Consider the following 15,798-nt stretch of genomic DNA (forward strand, 5'->3'; position numbering starts at 1 on the left):
AGCTCAAGCAGAAAGGTACAGTATTTTAACTTAAGGAGTGCTTTAAAACTTTTTGCAGCTAATACAGTTTTCTCATTTCTAAAGTGGTCACTTGAATGTGTTCCTGACCATCTCACCTCAACAGGCCCCCCTCTTTAATCTCCATATCAACTCCCTCACTGCTTCCTTGCCTACATTTATGTTACTTATTTTCTGTCAATCTTTTTATTGTTGCTGGACTTCATCAAGAAAATGTGGCTCTATGAGAACAGAGAATATGTCTGTCTTATGCACACTTGCATCCATGGGTCTTATCCAATGCCTGACACACAGTAGGTGCTTAATAAATATTTGTTGAATGGAATAAATGAAATTACTTGAGATTGTATTTCTCAAGTAATTTACAGAAGAGTAGTTTGATGAGATGCTCTAGAGGAAAAAGAAGATTGTTTTGTTGGCCAAGTGATTTTGAACAATGCTTAATGTTATTTTCTCTCTGGAATATTGGTACATTCAAGGCTCTGAGAACTCTTGCAAGAAGGAAACCATTGAATATTTTTCAACTCAGCATTTCCCAAATTTATATAACAAAAAACTTTCTAAAAGAATTATCTGAGGGACTTCCCTGGTGGTCCAGTGGCTAAGACTCTGCATTCCCAATGCAGGGGGCTTGGGTTCGATCCCTGGCCAGGGAACTAGATTCCGCATGCCTCGACTAAAAGATCCCGCACACGGCAATGAAGATCCCGAGTGCCGCAACTAAGACCCAGCACAGCCAAATAAAAAAAAAGAAAAAAAGAATTATCTGATAAGATCCTAAAGATAAGGATCTGATAAGGTTCTAAAGAACATGCTTTGAGAAACACTGCTTTACGGGCTAAAAAAGACACTGGGCTAGGCTCAGAGATGCGAATATTTATTTTTTCTGTATTCACAAGGCTGAAAACAGTTTTTCCATTACCTCCAGAAATGAACAGATGTTTTTTCTCACTAACTGTTTACTCTTATGGACAACTACCCCTACCCCTCCACTTTCCCACACCCAAATGTGAATTCTCAATTCCTTTTTAAAAGCTCCAATCACCATGTAGCATCAAAATGTTCTCAAAATCATAGCTGGTTTCATACTGTATCTACTTAAAATAGAAGCCTCCAGGCAATTGGTTTCAACTCCAAATCAGTATAATCAATCTGGGGTTAACTTGACTTTTTTAAATTTAAATTTAATTATTAGTTAGCATCATTATTTTGAACCAAAATTGTTTGTTTTACAAAAGCATACCTAGTACCTTTCTTGAAATCCATTACCCTCAACTGAGACATCAAGACATTCAGGCAGGTAGTATGTCTCACCATCATTCTGGGGTGTAAAGTATGTAATTTGTCAGCAACAATTGTTAAAGCAGAAGACTTAATGTGACCCACTTAAAAAAAACACACACACTAGTGCCCTTTAAATGTCATCCCTGTAATAGCATCACTATTACTCAAATTCCAATATGACTTCCTAAATGTGAGAGGAAGAAGGGGAGCTACCAGTTCATCTTGAAATAATATATTTGTAATATGTGCCCATGACTGACATTCCATTGAGAGTTGGAATGATTTTTAATTTATTCCTGAGCAGGAAAAAAAAGGAATGAAGGAAGGAAGGCAGGAAGGAAGGGAGGAAGGGAGGCAGGGAGGATAGAAAGAGGACTGTCAAAATCTGGGAAGGCCTCTGATTGTGTACCCCATTTGTATATGCCGTATGCCACGTAGATGATGACAGAAAACAACTGATAGAAAAGTGAGCCTCACTAGCTCTTTTATACATGCTTTCATTCAGGGGAAAATGTATTTTTTCACATAGCTTTTTTAAGATTCCAATAACTGCACAAAGCAAGGTGAGCCTATGTTGTATTTAATGAAATTGTTTATAGTTTTGAGTACATATGGGGTGGTGGTGGCTCTGAACAGATTCCAGAGGATCATCAGTTCTACATGAAGAGAGTTGCATTAAATAAGCAGCTCTATTTTAGCCAGAAAGCTATATAAAGCTGTTCCCTAAGTAGGAAATATACATACGTGTTGCATTCACACTATACTTGCTTGGTTTAAAACAGCCCACATAGAGGTCACAAAAGTGAAAGCTATCAACCACGGTGGGTCAAAGGTGAATGTTTAACAAACATTTAAGGAATCACACCCAAAGTCTGGAATCTCTGTGGAAGTGTGAAATGGACGAAAGATTCATGTCATCTCTAACTTCCGGCCCAGCATTCTTTGTATTCACTTTTAAAAAGTCCACGTTGGTAGCAGGCCAGAGTTGAAGGAAACCTCCTTGTTTGTGGCACTTCCAAGGTGAAAATGAAAAATTCTGATAAAGCTCACAGGCTTGAGGAAAAATTCAAGTGGCTTATTGCCTTAGTTTTCTCTTATTTCAACACTCATTATCAGACAGAATTGAAGGATGGATTCTGTCTTTTGCTCTGCAAGCTGAATTCTATTCTGAATTCTACTCTGGAGACCATAGCTGGTGACTTGAGTATTTTGCTGCTCATTTATCTGTGTAGCCCACTATTTAATGGACTCAAGATCTGCAAAGCACATTCGATGGAAGAAGTCTGTATGTCACCTGATGGGATGTGTGGGTGTGCACACATTAGACAAAGAGAAAAGTTACTCTCTGCATGCAATGAGCCAAATTATCCCAATTCTTTTGCAGAGGGTTTTTTTTTTTTTTTTCCCTTCTTCTTTCTTTTCATAGCTTGAATAATATTAAGCTGAGATTTCAGGTTCTTGGTTTTCAGTAGGATCCAACAGGTGTGGGAAAAGAGCCACATGCCCATGACCAGGGCATCACTTATGAGATCTCTACCCATCCTAATAAACATTTGTCTTATGGGTGAGGATGCCTTGTCACTGGCCATGATTTCACTGTAGGACTTCATAAAGCCGGCCATGTTAAGACCAAAATAATGTCATTTAGTGTCTAGGGGGAGGTTAAAAAGAGGATTAGAGGCAGGCAGGCAGGCAGGGCATATTAAACAAGTCCATGACTAACAGGGTGTGACAGAAAAGGGTTTTATTCTTTTCAACAAAACAATTCCCTAGGGCTGGGACCATTACTCCACAGTGCCTTTATCACCTTGGAATTTTTATGGTTATTTTTGATGAATTCACATTTTTGTAAAGGCTTTTTGAAATGATGCCAGTTTTCAATTTTTAATTAAAGTCGTAAATAATCTTAATTCTGCCTTAAAAGGGTTATTGTTTCTTACTTTTTTTTATTATTGCTGCCAGGAAATATTTCAAATACCAAGCCCTGATGTGAATAGCACTTAGAACCTCTCTGAGGTCTAGTAACAACGTTGTACCATGTAAATACTACACACCGGAATACCAGCTCAAGGCTTGAAAATGTGGATTGATTGATTTGAGGTTTATTAGCACTGCTTCTCCTGGGAGTGACATTTCCCCTTTTTACTGGATGGAGCAACTTTCATCATTTTAATTTCCACAAATTAGTCCATTACAGATCCACACAGGATTTTTAAAATTTTCAGATTAAAAGGACAGGTTAAAATTTGGAAAGTAAACACAGTAACTTGTCACTAAGGACTAAGCAATGAACGTCAGAACGTCAGCCAAATCCAATTCAACCACTCGCAGGAAAAAGAGTGAACATCAAAAGCTAAATCACTGGAGAGATAATACCTCATTTTACATAAGACAAAATTAAGAGAATATTGTAATATCTGACATTAGATTATAATACTGCTCCTTGAAAGCATATCCTTGTTATCTGGATTGCCTGTTGAAGGCTGTCTGCAAATTGTTTATAAATTTGTATTCTGTAGTCTTAAGATCTGATTTTCTTTTTAAATTAGTGCTTCAAGAATCTTTCACATAATCAAAACTATTCTTCCTTTATAAAGAGATTGAAACACACCATGTTTGAACAATAGAAACCATTAGTAATTCCTGAAAATATCCCATTATGTTTTCATACCTACTGTCAACCTAGGTTACCCTCTTAAGCTGAATATCATATTATTGCTTACTTGTCTACATGTGAGACTTACATTCTGTCATGCCCATGACGGTTGTTATTCTCTGTGAAGGTGCTCTTCAATCTTACGATAGATTGGCTATTACAGTAAAACCTCATACATTTGGGACAACTTGGAGGTGGAGAATGGTCAGATTTAGGGGGAAGAAACTCTCAGCAAGGTTTATTTTTTAACAAGCACAACTTATTACTTCAAGTTTATAAGATATACATGGATAATGACAAAAAACATTAGACAATGGTCCTCCTATACAATTAACAGTATGCAACAATGGTGTGTTATTTTAAGAATATTAAGCATCCTCCTTACAACTTTATGTATATTATTAATTCACTTAGCAGTTTCTTTGCTGTTTTAAAATACAGGAACATATCCAATCCATGTTGAAGGATCATCTATTATCATCTCTTGATAATGATCATCTGTTATCAGTTTATTGGGATTCCAATTAAAGACACTTAACTATATTTATAGAGAAAAAAATAATTTTAACAATTGACTTACAAGAGTGGGTATGTATGCCGTTAAGAATATCTATCAAATCCTTCTGACTGGCCATTTTTCTAACTCACAGCAAAGGGGTCAAATTGTTTCCATATATGAGCCCTCAACCGGCATTGTGCTAACACCTCTCAAGGAAGAAAAAATCTCAAGTAACAAAAAGATTACAGAGCATTTCCCAACACAAAAGAGTTAAATCCCTATAAATCATAAAAGAATAAAAGATTCTAGTTAACTAGAAGCCATGGTGATCTGAAAACCACGGCCATAGGGTTTATTCACACCATGGGGTTCAATCACTTGAAATAAGCAGAGTCTTAAACTTCCCTTAAATTTGTTATGAAGGGCCCTTAGATGAACCAGGTACCCATCTGAACACAAATGAAACACTCAAAAAGCCAAGGTCAGGTCAACTTATTTTCTGCCATGATCAGAAGATACTTTTTGGTCCAAAAATTTACAAACTCAGTTATTAGAAAATCCTTGAAAGGCAGTAAGCTCCTCATTTCTCGAGGTGTTAAAGCACAGCATGGTCAACCACTTGCTGGAGATTTTATGAGGTCAGGAGAATAAGTCAGGTGGCTTGGCAGGCTGATCTTTAACATTTCTTCCAAATCTGAGAGATACTATAATTTCTATGAACTCTGAGAGATGCACTAAGCCCTCATTGATGTCAAAGTAATTTTAGGTTCAATTCCTTTCTCAGACTTTCTTACGTAATACTTATTAAGGAATGTGGTTTTTTCTAAGCTTAAAGGGAAGAATGCTCTATACTTACCTTACCTGCTTCATCAGACGTAATTATTTTAGCCAATTGATATTTTATGAAAAAGCACTTATCTCCAGAAAGGGTTTTTGTTGTGCTGTTTTTCCCAATTCAATTTTCTTTAGCTATTTGGACTGAATTTTGTTACTTTCCAGTTTAGGTGACTTTCACTAATTTCCTCCAATTCCTATTATACAAACCCTCCCCAGAAATTCATATCTGGTTACATCAGTTATGAAAATCACAGCCTTGCTACTACTTCATGGACGACTTCTCTACTCAGAGCCTAAAACATGTTATACCTTGAGAAGTATGAGAATTACCAATGCCCTGCAGAAGCTCCCAGTACTGCAAGAGGAATTTAAATGTGCTTGTCCTGGCTGGATAAATTCTCTTTTAAAATTACCTTTTTCCTTGCTTGCTGATCTTTGGAAGAATGTGCCTTCACATGCTTTCTTAAGGAGCTTGGGTCTGTGTAGCGTTTGGTGCATCCTGGAATTTGACAAGCATAAGGTTTCTAAATAAGAAAGAAAAAAAAAAACAGCTGTGGTTAAATCATAAAGGTAACTGGGGAAGGTTTACTCAAAGATGACTGACTTCAGAGCATGAACTGTTACCAACTGACTGATGTGAAATGCTATGTAATACTCATTCATTTTAATTAGAAAGCCCAGAAAGTTTGCAGCAAGGTGAAGAGAAGAGTAAACTTACAAGAAACAAAGAGATGGCTTATCTTTTAAGAGACTGCTACAGAATGCACTCTTACCGCGAAACCTCCTGTGGCATTTTTCAATATGGAAATTATTAGTATCTTCAGTCATACTTACAGTTATGTTCCCCTGAAAACAATCTTTGGTACTGTCAGAAATTAGGAAACACATACTCTTTAAGAGTTCAGGTATAAAGAAGCTGTAGAAAAGTCCAGAAAAGACTGGGAATGTTTCAGAAGAAACCTGATTCAGAAAGAGAGAGGGAGAAAATTAAAAGGGAAAATTAGTGGAAAGTGAGTAAAAGACAGTAGGTTTCAAACAACAGACACATGAAAAATCAGCCAGAGAAACGTTAATATTATTAGTAGTAGAGGAGTCCTGGTGTTAAGCCTGGGTTAGGCTGAGCATGGCGAGAACATAAGTTTTGGCTACTCCAATTCCCCCATACGCCTGAGAGATGTAAGGTGTGGAGCCTAAGGCAGAGTCTAGAATCGTTTTTATTTTCATGTCCCTGGTGATTGGTGGATGCTAATTAGGAATGATGAATTAATGAATGAGAGCACTACACATTGATTCAAATTTTAGCAACTATTCCTATTGTAACAACGAAATTCAAACCAAAGGTTTGGGAATACGGCTTTTAAATTGTAGAATAAATAAAAATCTGCTTATCCTAAGAACTGAAAAAAATCACAAGATTAACTGTGTTTATAAGATGTATTAACAGTCACTCATCTACTTAGTATCTCATCAGGTGACATATTAAAGCTATGCCTGCATGAGGTGGAATGTAAGGAAGAGAATTAAAACCCTGTCTCTACAATAGAATTCTTTCTTTAGAAACCTGCTGTTCTGTTGACCTAACCCTCCCGAAAACTCAGTTTTTTTCCCCTACTGTTTATATTTTGTTCCTGTTTTCATGCACTTGCTTGTCATTTTGTAGGCCAACATGTATGTGGATTATATTATTTGCCTTGCAGGAAGCCATATATGTGATTCACTTTTTTTGTTGCTACTGTTACCATTTTTGATTCCAAGAACAAGGTAAAGTCATGAATAAATAATTTAGTTTGATACTCCCAATTTGAATTCTAAGTTTGATTATCTGATGTGTTTGTTCATCAACTGACTGATTGATTGAATGAGTAAATCACCCAGCAACTCTTTTGCTCCCATAACACTCTGGACACTGTGTTACATATCAGGGATCTAACAGTAAACAATGGACGAACCAGCCTCTCAATATGTCACAGTTTCTGCAAAATGATGAGCCAATTATGGGCTGAAGTCACTTGCCAAGAAGTTTCCATTGGGTAAACAAAGGTTTCCTTTAACCTGGGAACCTTTTCTGGGTTCACACAGCTTTCTTGCCCTAGTCTTCCCTGTCCTTCCCTGGTGTTATGGGGGCAATTAGCCAACATCTTTATTGGCAGTCATGCTGTGACCACATGAGCTCATGTTTTGAGCATTAGAGATGTTGTATGTAAAAATCTTTGGGAATATTAACGTGTTATATAAATCGATGCCATAATTATCACAATAGTCACCATTACTTGGGTTAGAAAGATAAGAAATGGGTAATGTCATTTTGTATTTGATTTTGAGATGTCACTCTCTCCTCTGCTATCAGCCACCTGGGATCAGTATGCCAAAAGAGCAACATCAGGGGATGGTCTAAGTGGTACTGATATGCTGGTCATTTTAACTCAGATTACCTGAGCTTTAAATGGCATGTTACACTTCATCAAACTATATTCTTCATTATTTTCCATTTGTACTATAAAACTATTTCCCCTGTTGAGACATTAAGATGCTAATAGAGAAATGAATTAATAACACTTTTCAGGGTTAGAATTATGAACTCAGTAATTTTTATGGGGAAATCATTTTCCTATAAGTAAAGAATCCATTTAATTGAAGAAATACTTTATCCAAAATTCTGACAGCATTAGTGTAAGGAGTACTTAATGAAAGGGAATGGGGACCTAAATTTAAATAATAAATTCTACAAGCAACTACCGTTTCCTTCTTTAAATAAACGTTTAATTTCTTAAAATTGTAAAAGATTTTAAAAGAACTTACCAATTTGTTAAATGCAATAAAAATTTAAACAGAAGGTAGTTTGGACTTCAAAGGAAAAATGACAGTTTTAAAAGATTTAATAGAGAAATAATTAAAAAAAATAAAAACAGCTAAGTTTTAAAAGCTACTGCATTGAACTTAATCATGAAATTATTATCTTAGGTAGCTTTCCTCAAAAGTTTTTAAAAGGGATATATATTTTTTAATTCAAAATGATTTTAGAAAATGCTCTTAGTTTGATTAGCTAAAATTAGCTCCAAGCAAAGGGTATTGTAGAGCCATAACACTTAGCCTTACAATAGTTCTTTCAAACTATAGATAACTAGCTAGAGAAGAAGCAATTTCTCAAGACAATCTTGTCTCATGAATGTTCATTCTTCCATGATAAAGTTTAATGACAAATTGGAAAATTTATTAGATTCTACCAAGACCATTTTAGACATGTAAAATCGGGCATTTTAACATAATTCATTCTTTTTTTTCCTTCTTCTACCTTTAAAAAATACTGCTATTCACCAAATTTATTCACTTAATATTCCATTCTTTTGGTCCTAAAATCACTGAATTCAATTCAGCTATAGCAGAAAGGTCCATCTTACACCCATATTACACTAACTATATGTCAGATATTTACTAGGCAAACCATCCCATTTATATATATATATCAGGAGGTAGTTCTGTTTAGAAAAGTTATGTGACATATAGCTAAAATGACTTCTATTAATATGACTAATAGAGACTAATATAAAATTTAATAAATATGTCAGCTATAACATCAGAAGAATCTTAAATATGTATGAGAAGGTGTGTAGAAATAACAGTATCTTTTAAAAATTCAAATTCTGGTGTAGTTTAATAATAGACATCAGAATGTTAACACTGAAAAAGTACTGTCATGAATACATTACTTGCAAGAACGTGAGATTACAGATCTGTGATGTGTATAATACATTTATCCTGATGGCTTTGTTAAGTGAACTAAAATTACATATAATCTACCTGGCCTCATGTAAAGAAAATGGCATCAAAACCTGAGAAATGCAAAGGAAGACAATCAACATAATTTAGAAAATAAAAGACAGAGTCAAGGAAAGGGCATTAGCAAATGAACAAAATGTTTCAGCACTAAGAGAGTTAAGGTTTATGTCAATGGATATGTGGCTGTTAACACATAGGAAGCGTGATGAAACTGAACCCTTGGGAAAGATTTGCTGATTCTTTTTAGATCACTTGAAGGTGAAAATACCAGGTGGTTTCTAAAGCAAAAGGCTGGATTCACTTTCAAAAATCATGCCAGTCTCAAAGTTCTTATGTCAAGAAGAAAAGAACCAGGGTAAGAAAAAAAGTGCTTCCTATTTCTAACAATAGCGTATCTTATCTATCTTAGTATATCTTGATATCTGAACACTTACTTCAATGTCCAATCTCTAGGAGTCATTCTCTGTACTAAAATCTACTATATGACAGCCCCTAAAGTGCCTTTGCTTTGTATACAGAGGTAACCAAGGAACCCCCTTTGTCCCAGGCAGCTGTAATATTTAGGATAACTTGTGACTACAGAAAAATGGAAAAGAAAGAACCAAACAGGGCCCCTTCTGGCTCTTTACCAGGTTTCACTGCTGCCCTTGGCACTCTCCCTATAACCTGCAGGTCATAAAGCAAACACCTTCACCGTCCCACTGTCAAACGGGCACTTCCGCACACCGGGGCTTGGGGCTGGAAGCTGGAAAGCTCCTGCCGTTCTTACAGTGTCCAGATGTGTCCTCTGGTGCTTGGCGCGGTCACTGGAGTTACTGAACGCCTTCTGACAGCCCGGATGCTGGCACAAATACGGCTTCTCGCCTGTGTGGCTCCGCAAATGAATCTTGAGATTTTCGAGCCTTGAGAAGGCCTTCTTGCAACCTTCAAACTGCAAAAAAGAAAACAATTTTTGGTTGTTGAGAAGGACCTTGAATGTTTGGGGTTGGGGGACAGGAAAAATAAATGTCCTTAGTTTGTACTTAGCCTAAAACAAAAAAATAAAATGAAATCCAAACAGTAACAATATTACTTCTAAAAAGATCCGTATGTTTATGTGAACTGGATTTTTCCACTGAATATACATGCCACTTTCCATACCAGATTTGGGTCCCAAACTGATTTCTGTGATTACTTATGTCAGAGAAAATTTGCTGTGAGCCATCTGGCTCAGTTAATAAAAATACACTAATGCGTGCCTTAAAGGTTTGTTAAAAAATTAACACACTTTTCCATTTCCAAATTGGTCCAAATTGAAAGAATCAGGAAGGAAGAAACTTTTTACAACTAATAAACTAACAAAAAAAGAGTGATGTATGAGAAAAAAAGTAAATAGAATATCCAAGAGTGAGAGATGAAAAGGACATGTGTCTGCTGAATCATTAAGATCATAAACTTTCTTAACTCTATCTTAAGTGGTTTTCAACTCCCAAGAGTGACCCTGTTAATATACAGGGTGATGCCAAGCCTAATGAGATAAAGTTTTTAACATGCTTTTAAAAAGGAACTGGAAGAGAATTCATTTACTGCTAAATCATATTCCAAATAAAGTTATAGTTTTATTTATTTCTATTTTTTCAAGAAATTTTGTTACCTGGTTCTTAAAGAGAAGAGCTTAAAATAAAAAGTTGAAGATCTCAAGAAATGCTTCATTGGTTTGTCAATAATATTTATTGATGGTAATATTTACTTACTGTCTTCTGTGGGCAAAATATCAGCTACTATTAGAGGGTCAAAGTGATTTCAATCCTTGAAGCGACTATCTAATAGAAAATGCGTTAGAGAAAGCCTATACATGACGCATAAATGTGAGATGGGCCTTTATCCTTTAACTTTCTCTTTGATGCTAAGCCCCAGAATATTATGTCCTTTTGACAATTTTAATGCCATTAGAGTTCCCAATGCAAGGAAAACTGCAATTAAAAAACTATCAGGGACTTCCCTGGTGGTCCAGTGGTTAAGCCTCTGTGCTTCCAATGCAGCGGGTGCGGGTTTGATCCCTGGTCGGGGAACCAAGATCCCACATGCTGCGGAGCATGGCCCAAAGAAGAAAAACCCCAAACTATCAGAACAAAACATAATATGTTTACTGCAACTAAGAAACCTCACTCCTTAGAGAGGAGTGTGGGGCTGGTGGGGAGAACAGAAGTAAAGAAGGGTAAATTGAAGATGGTTTTCATTAAAAATTAGCAGGTATAACTTAAGCTTACTACAAGAAATGCTATAAAATTCCTTGGTTCTCTTACTTATTATAACAGATGAGTACATTGTCCATGAAGGGATGACCCAGAGCTGGCCAGGTTTTGGTTATTTGAATTTTCACCTTTAAGTAAAGGATGAACTAAGGAGGAAGAATAATGGAACGTGTCACAACTCCATCTATTTAAGTTGTCCAGATTTTGCATGCTGGAGTATTTTAAGAAATTTATGAAAGTTGTACTTATTTTTGATTGAGAGTTATACATGTTTCACAGACATATGTTGGTTTATTTCAATTTTGATATTTTGCTTAAAATAATTTTGGTGTTTTCCTGATTTCTATTTCACATAAAAATAAATTTAGCCCGAACAGAAGATGATTGCTGACGAAGAGTGAAAGGCATATAATGTTATATCGCTAGAGGGAGAGGGGAATTAAGTGGTTTATTTCTTCAGGTTTTCAAATGGGTCTCAAATTTGAGAATAAAGGGACTCAAAGATAACCCCCAATTCATGGCTAAGAGGCCTCTGCCAACCAAACCTCTGTTTTTAAGGTTCACTCTGAATGATAACTCAGTGCAAACTTCTGGAACTCAGTTCATTTGTCTTAGAATCACCTGGTAGACCACACTTAGGTCTAAAATGAGCTCGTGGTTTTGGACGCATCAAGCCTGTAGCCTAGTTCCTAGCAAGGCTGTTTTGTAGGGTGGGCACCATTCTGGGGCCAGCTCCAGGGGTGCATACCCAGACCTGAGTAGGCCCCAACACCCACTCCCTTCTATAGTCACCCTAGCTCTTGGTCAGAGAGAAGGCTGCATTGTCTCAGCACCAACATGGGAGTGGAGAACCACTTTAGAATATATTAATGAGGTTTCTGTGAGCACCAGACAGATAAAACCCCTGGATCTACCACAGAGTGATTAGAGGGGATCCCAAACATGTCCTAGAACTAATTCCAACTGCCCACTTCATCAGATGTAAACTGAATGTAGATTAGCATTTCTAAGGTCTCTCCAGTTAAATGTCCATGTAAATGTCCAGTTGAACTCAGTTAATTGCTAGTGTTATTGTTAACAGAAGTAATGATCAAAGACCAAAGAGCTTGCTACATTCCAAGCAAATCAGTGAAATGTAAACTATAGCTCAGAACATCCTGACCATTTTTTAAAAATAGCAAAGATGGGCTTCCCTGGTGGCGCAGTGGTTGAGAGTCTGCCTGCCAATGCAGGGGACACGGGTTCGTGCCGCGGTCCGGGAAGATCCCACATGCCGCAGAGCAGCTGGGCCCGTGAGCCATGGCCACTGAGCCTGCGCGTCTGGAGCCTGTGCTCCGCTACGGGAGAGGCCGCAACAGTGAGAGGCCCGCATACCACAAAAAATAAATAAATAAAAATAAAAATAGCAAAGATGGAGGAAAATATGAGCACCCAGACTGAAAATGACAACGAAAAGATTATCAGTAAAATCATGAAAATCCAACTGATCTCAGATGTTTCCTCTGTAACAAGAAAGGCCAGAAGACAAAAGTATTTGTAGTACTTGTACTAGCATTATACAATTTTCAGGAGAAAAGATTAAGAGTGAAGGGATTTGACCAAACTGAGTTGTATGAATAAAGGCAAGAACAAGGCAACCCCATGCATTCAGGGGCTCATAATAAACATCAACCACTCACTCTTGTTGAAGAAATTCACTGGGAAGAAACCATGAACGCCAAACCAATAAAATCCAGCATGGAAGAACTGACAAATGGCTCCATGGGGGTGCGCCTAACACCCAACCCATCACAGGAGTATGCAGAGAATCACACCTGATTGAACGTGCATGCCACACTAACAATTCTGCAAGAAGAGAAATTAGGTGCTGTTCATTTCTCTAAAGGTGTCTGGATGAAACTTGAAAGCAAATGATTTCATAATGAATCATTATCATTCATTATGAGAATAAACCTGTAATTCAACACAAGAATTTCCTCTCCCTCAGGCAATTTTACCCCAAGATTTATAAGTTCCATTAAATGCCAATGCATTAAAAATAAACTAACATTTAGGTAGAACTACACAAGAGTGTTACAAAATACAGCTAAACTGGATGTTTTGGGTGTTTGAGTAAATGGATGCTTTGTTTTCTACTTATATTTCTTCATGTTTTCAAAATCTTTCAAAATGAGTCTCACCTTGTAAAGGAACATCTAAACATAAAGGTAAGCCGGAATCATAGAAGGAGAGTTTCCTTGAATTTGACCACATACTTTCTCATCAAGATTCCTGAAGTGCAAAGTCTATCCTGAGATCTAAGGTCCAAATTGTCACCTGACTGCTTGTGTCATTGCCACGAACCAACCTCTACACAAAAATTGACCAATATCTTAATCCCTGGTCATCCCCTTCCTGGACTGCCTGTAGAGCCAGGAACCTAAGGCCCAGTGACACACAGCTGGGTCATCAGGCCTGAAGTTGCCCGTGGTTCAAACACAAGCCATATATAGGAAGACGAGAGAAAAACAACAAATAAACAAACTCTCAGAATTCAAGGGGGTAGCAGAAGGAGGAAAAGTGGAACAAAAAGAGAGACAAATGCAGAATGGTAATACGGGAGGGAGTGGTGGTGGGAAATGGGTCTGGTACCCATTAGTAATTTTATCTAAATAGCATTCGTTTTTTTTCCCCTGACCAATACTGAGTAAGCCCTATGAGCATGGCACTATGTGTTAAGCAATGAGAGGAACGAGATGAACTCAAATTTTACTCATGGGAAGATGGAAGCAAGATCAATGCGTATGGCTGGACAGGTCACACAATGGTGAACCTTGAGCAGTGATTCTCAAAGACACGGTGTGCGGACCAGCAGCATCGGCATACCCTTGGGAACTTGTCAGAAACACAAATTCTCTGGCCCAACCCCAGACTTACAGAACAGAAACCTGGGGGTGCGGGCCCAGACATCTGAGTGTTAAGGGGCCCTCCAGGAGATTCGGATGCTACGGTGTGAGTTTGGAATGCCATTCATTTTGTAATCACTGTTGATGTTCTTAAGAAAATCTCCTGACAGAAGTAAAGTGTCTTGCAGAATTCACTCATTTCTAATTGGGACAAGAGTCATATGGGCTTGCAGCAGCCCTGGACTGAAAGGAAACATCTCCATCCCAGGATAAAGCAGGGTTATCTCCATTTGCACTGCAAATGAGACAAAATTCCAGAATGCCAATGTCATACTAGAGATTCTTTAAACTCCTGATTATTTAATCTGTTGCCAAGCAGATGTCTAGTTCTGAAACAGGTATGCCTAACAGTTCCCTCAGTGGCCTCCTGACCAACAAAACATCCCATGTTTCTAGCGCCTACTACATTTCACCGTTGAGAAGAACCACTGACAGGGAGTCATCATTTTCCAATCGCACATTTCAGTGGCTTTACAGACACATGTGAGAACAATGCATGAAACTGTAAGCAACAGAATTTTAAATCTCATGGGGTTTTGAAAATACTGCATTGTATGAAGCCTCACTCTGAGAAAAATCTCTTTAACTCTGAGGCTGTTTTCAAGTAACAAACCTTAATTAAAAAGTGTAAGTTACCTCAAATCCAGAGACCCTTAGCTTGCACCACTTTGTTAATTTAGGAGATTATTTCATATTTAAAGGATCACAACTGGTCTGTAATCACCATCTCTCTCTCTCTATATATATATAGGCTTGATTACAGATTGTTGACATTAAGTGGCATTAAGATGACCTTTGAAATATTACTTTCCCTTTCTATTAGAGGCTTTTGTGTAAGGTTTTGAAAAGGAAAGACTCATTAGACACCATTAAAATAGGATTTATTCCATATGTGTAACCAGTAATCAAGTAGAATATTACTCCCTCCCCTAATCAGCAATTTAGAGTGTTGAGAAGCACAAGTTCGTATTCAAAGCAGTAATAACAGCAAACCTTTCCCAATCAGGTTTCTATACCATCACTAGTGTCAACAAAACCAAAACAGAAAGGAGTCTATGATGCTGGACACGCTTTTTAAAAATATACATTTGATTTCAATTAAGGCTCAGTGTTTACGACCCTTGGAAGAATAAGTTTTACAATTTCATCAGTCAAGACCAATTAATCCCATTAGTGACAGCTGATACTGCGTCATGCTGTGCAGCGCTGGGGACTGACTGATGAATTATATGCTAGTTTACAACTTCCAGGTACAGCCCAAAGACAACAGAGATGAAAGGCTTTGGTGGAAAGGTCAGCAAATATTTATAACACTGTGGATATAGTCAAGATGACTTCCACAGTAAGCCCAAGAGCTCAAGTCCACTTGAATCATGGCCATACCTGCAAAAGGTATAAATGAAAGATGGCTTCTTCTGTAACTCAGAAAGAGGGGGCCAAAGGCACGGCTGAGGGCCCAGAGCCACTCCACACATCTGAGAAGAGGTGAGAAATCTGACTCATGTGTTCAGCTGAGATTTATAAGTTTCCTTCCAGGACAGTGCTTCC

The 15,798-nt window shown here is 37.4% G+C and overlaps 1 protein-coding gene across 1 annotated transcript in view; it reads right to left on the bottom strand.

Moving 5' to 3' along the window:
* GLIS3 (GLIS family zinc finger 3) overlaps nt 1-15,798 on the bottom strand; it is a 615,291-nt gene that overhangs the window by 96,192 nt on the left and 503,301 nt on the right. The window contains exons 7-8 of the mRNA XM_069540769.1: nt 9,841-10,002; nt 5,708-5,818 (exon numbers count right to left, since the gene is read on the bottom strand). Of these exons, the coding sequence (XP_069396870.1) occupies nt 5,708-5,818; nt 9,841-10,002 (273 nt within the window). The remainder of the gene's footprint in view (nt 1-5,707; nt 5,819-9,840; nt 10,003-15,798) is intronic.

The sequence above is a fragment of the Delphinus delphis genome, chromosome 6, assembly GCF_949987515.2.
Source record: "Delphinus delphis chromosome 6, mDelDel1.2, whole genome shotgun sequence".
NCBI lineage: Eukaryota > Metazoa > Chordata > Mammalia > Artiodactyla > Delphinidae > Delphinus > Delphinus delphis.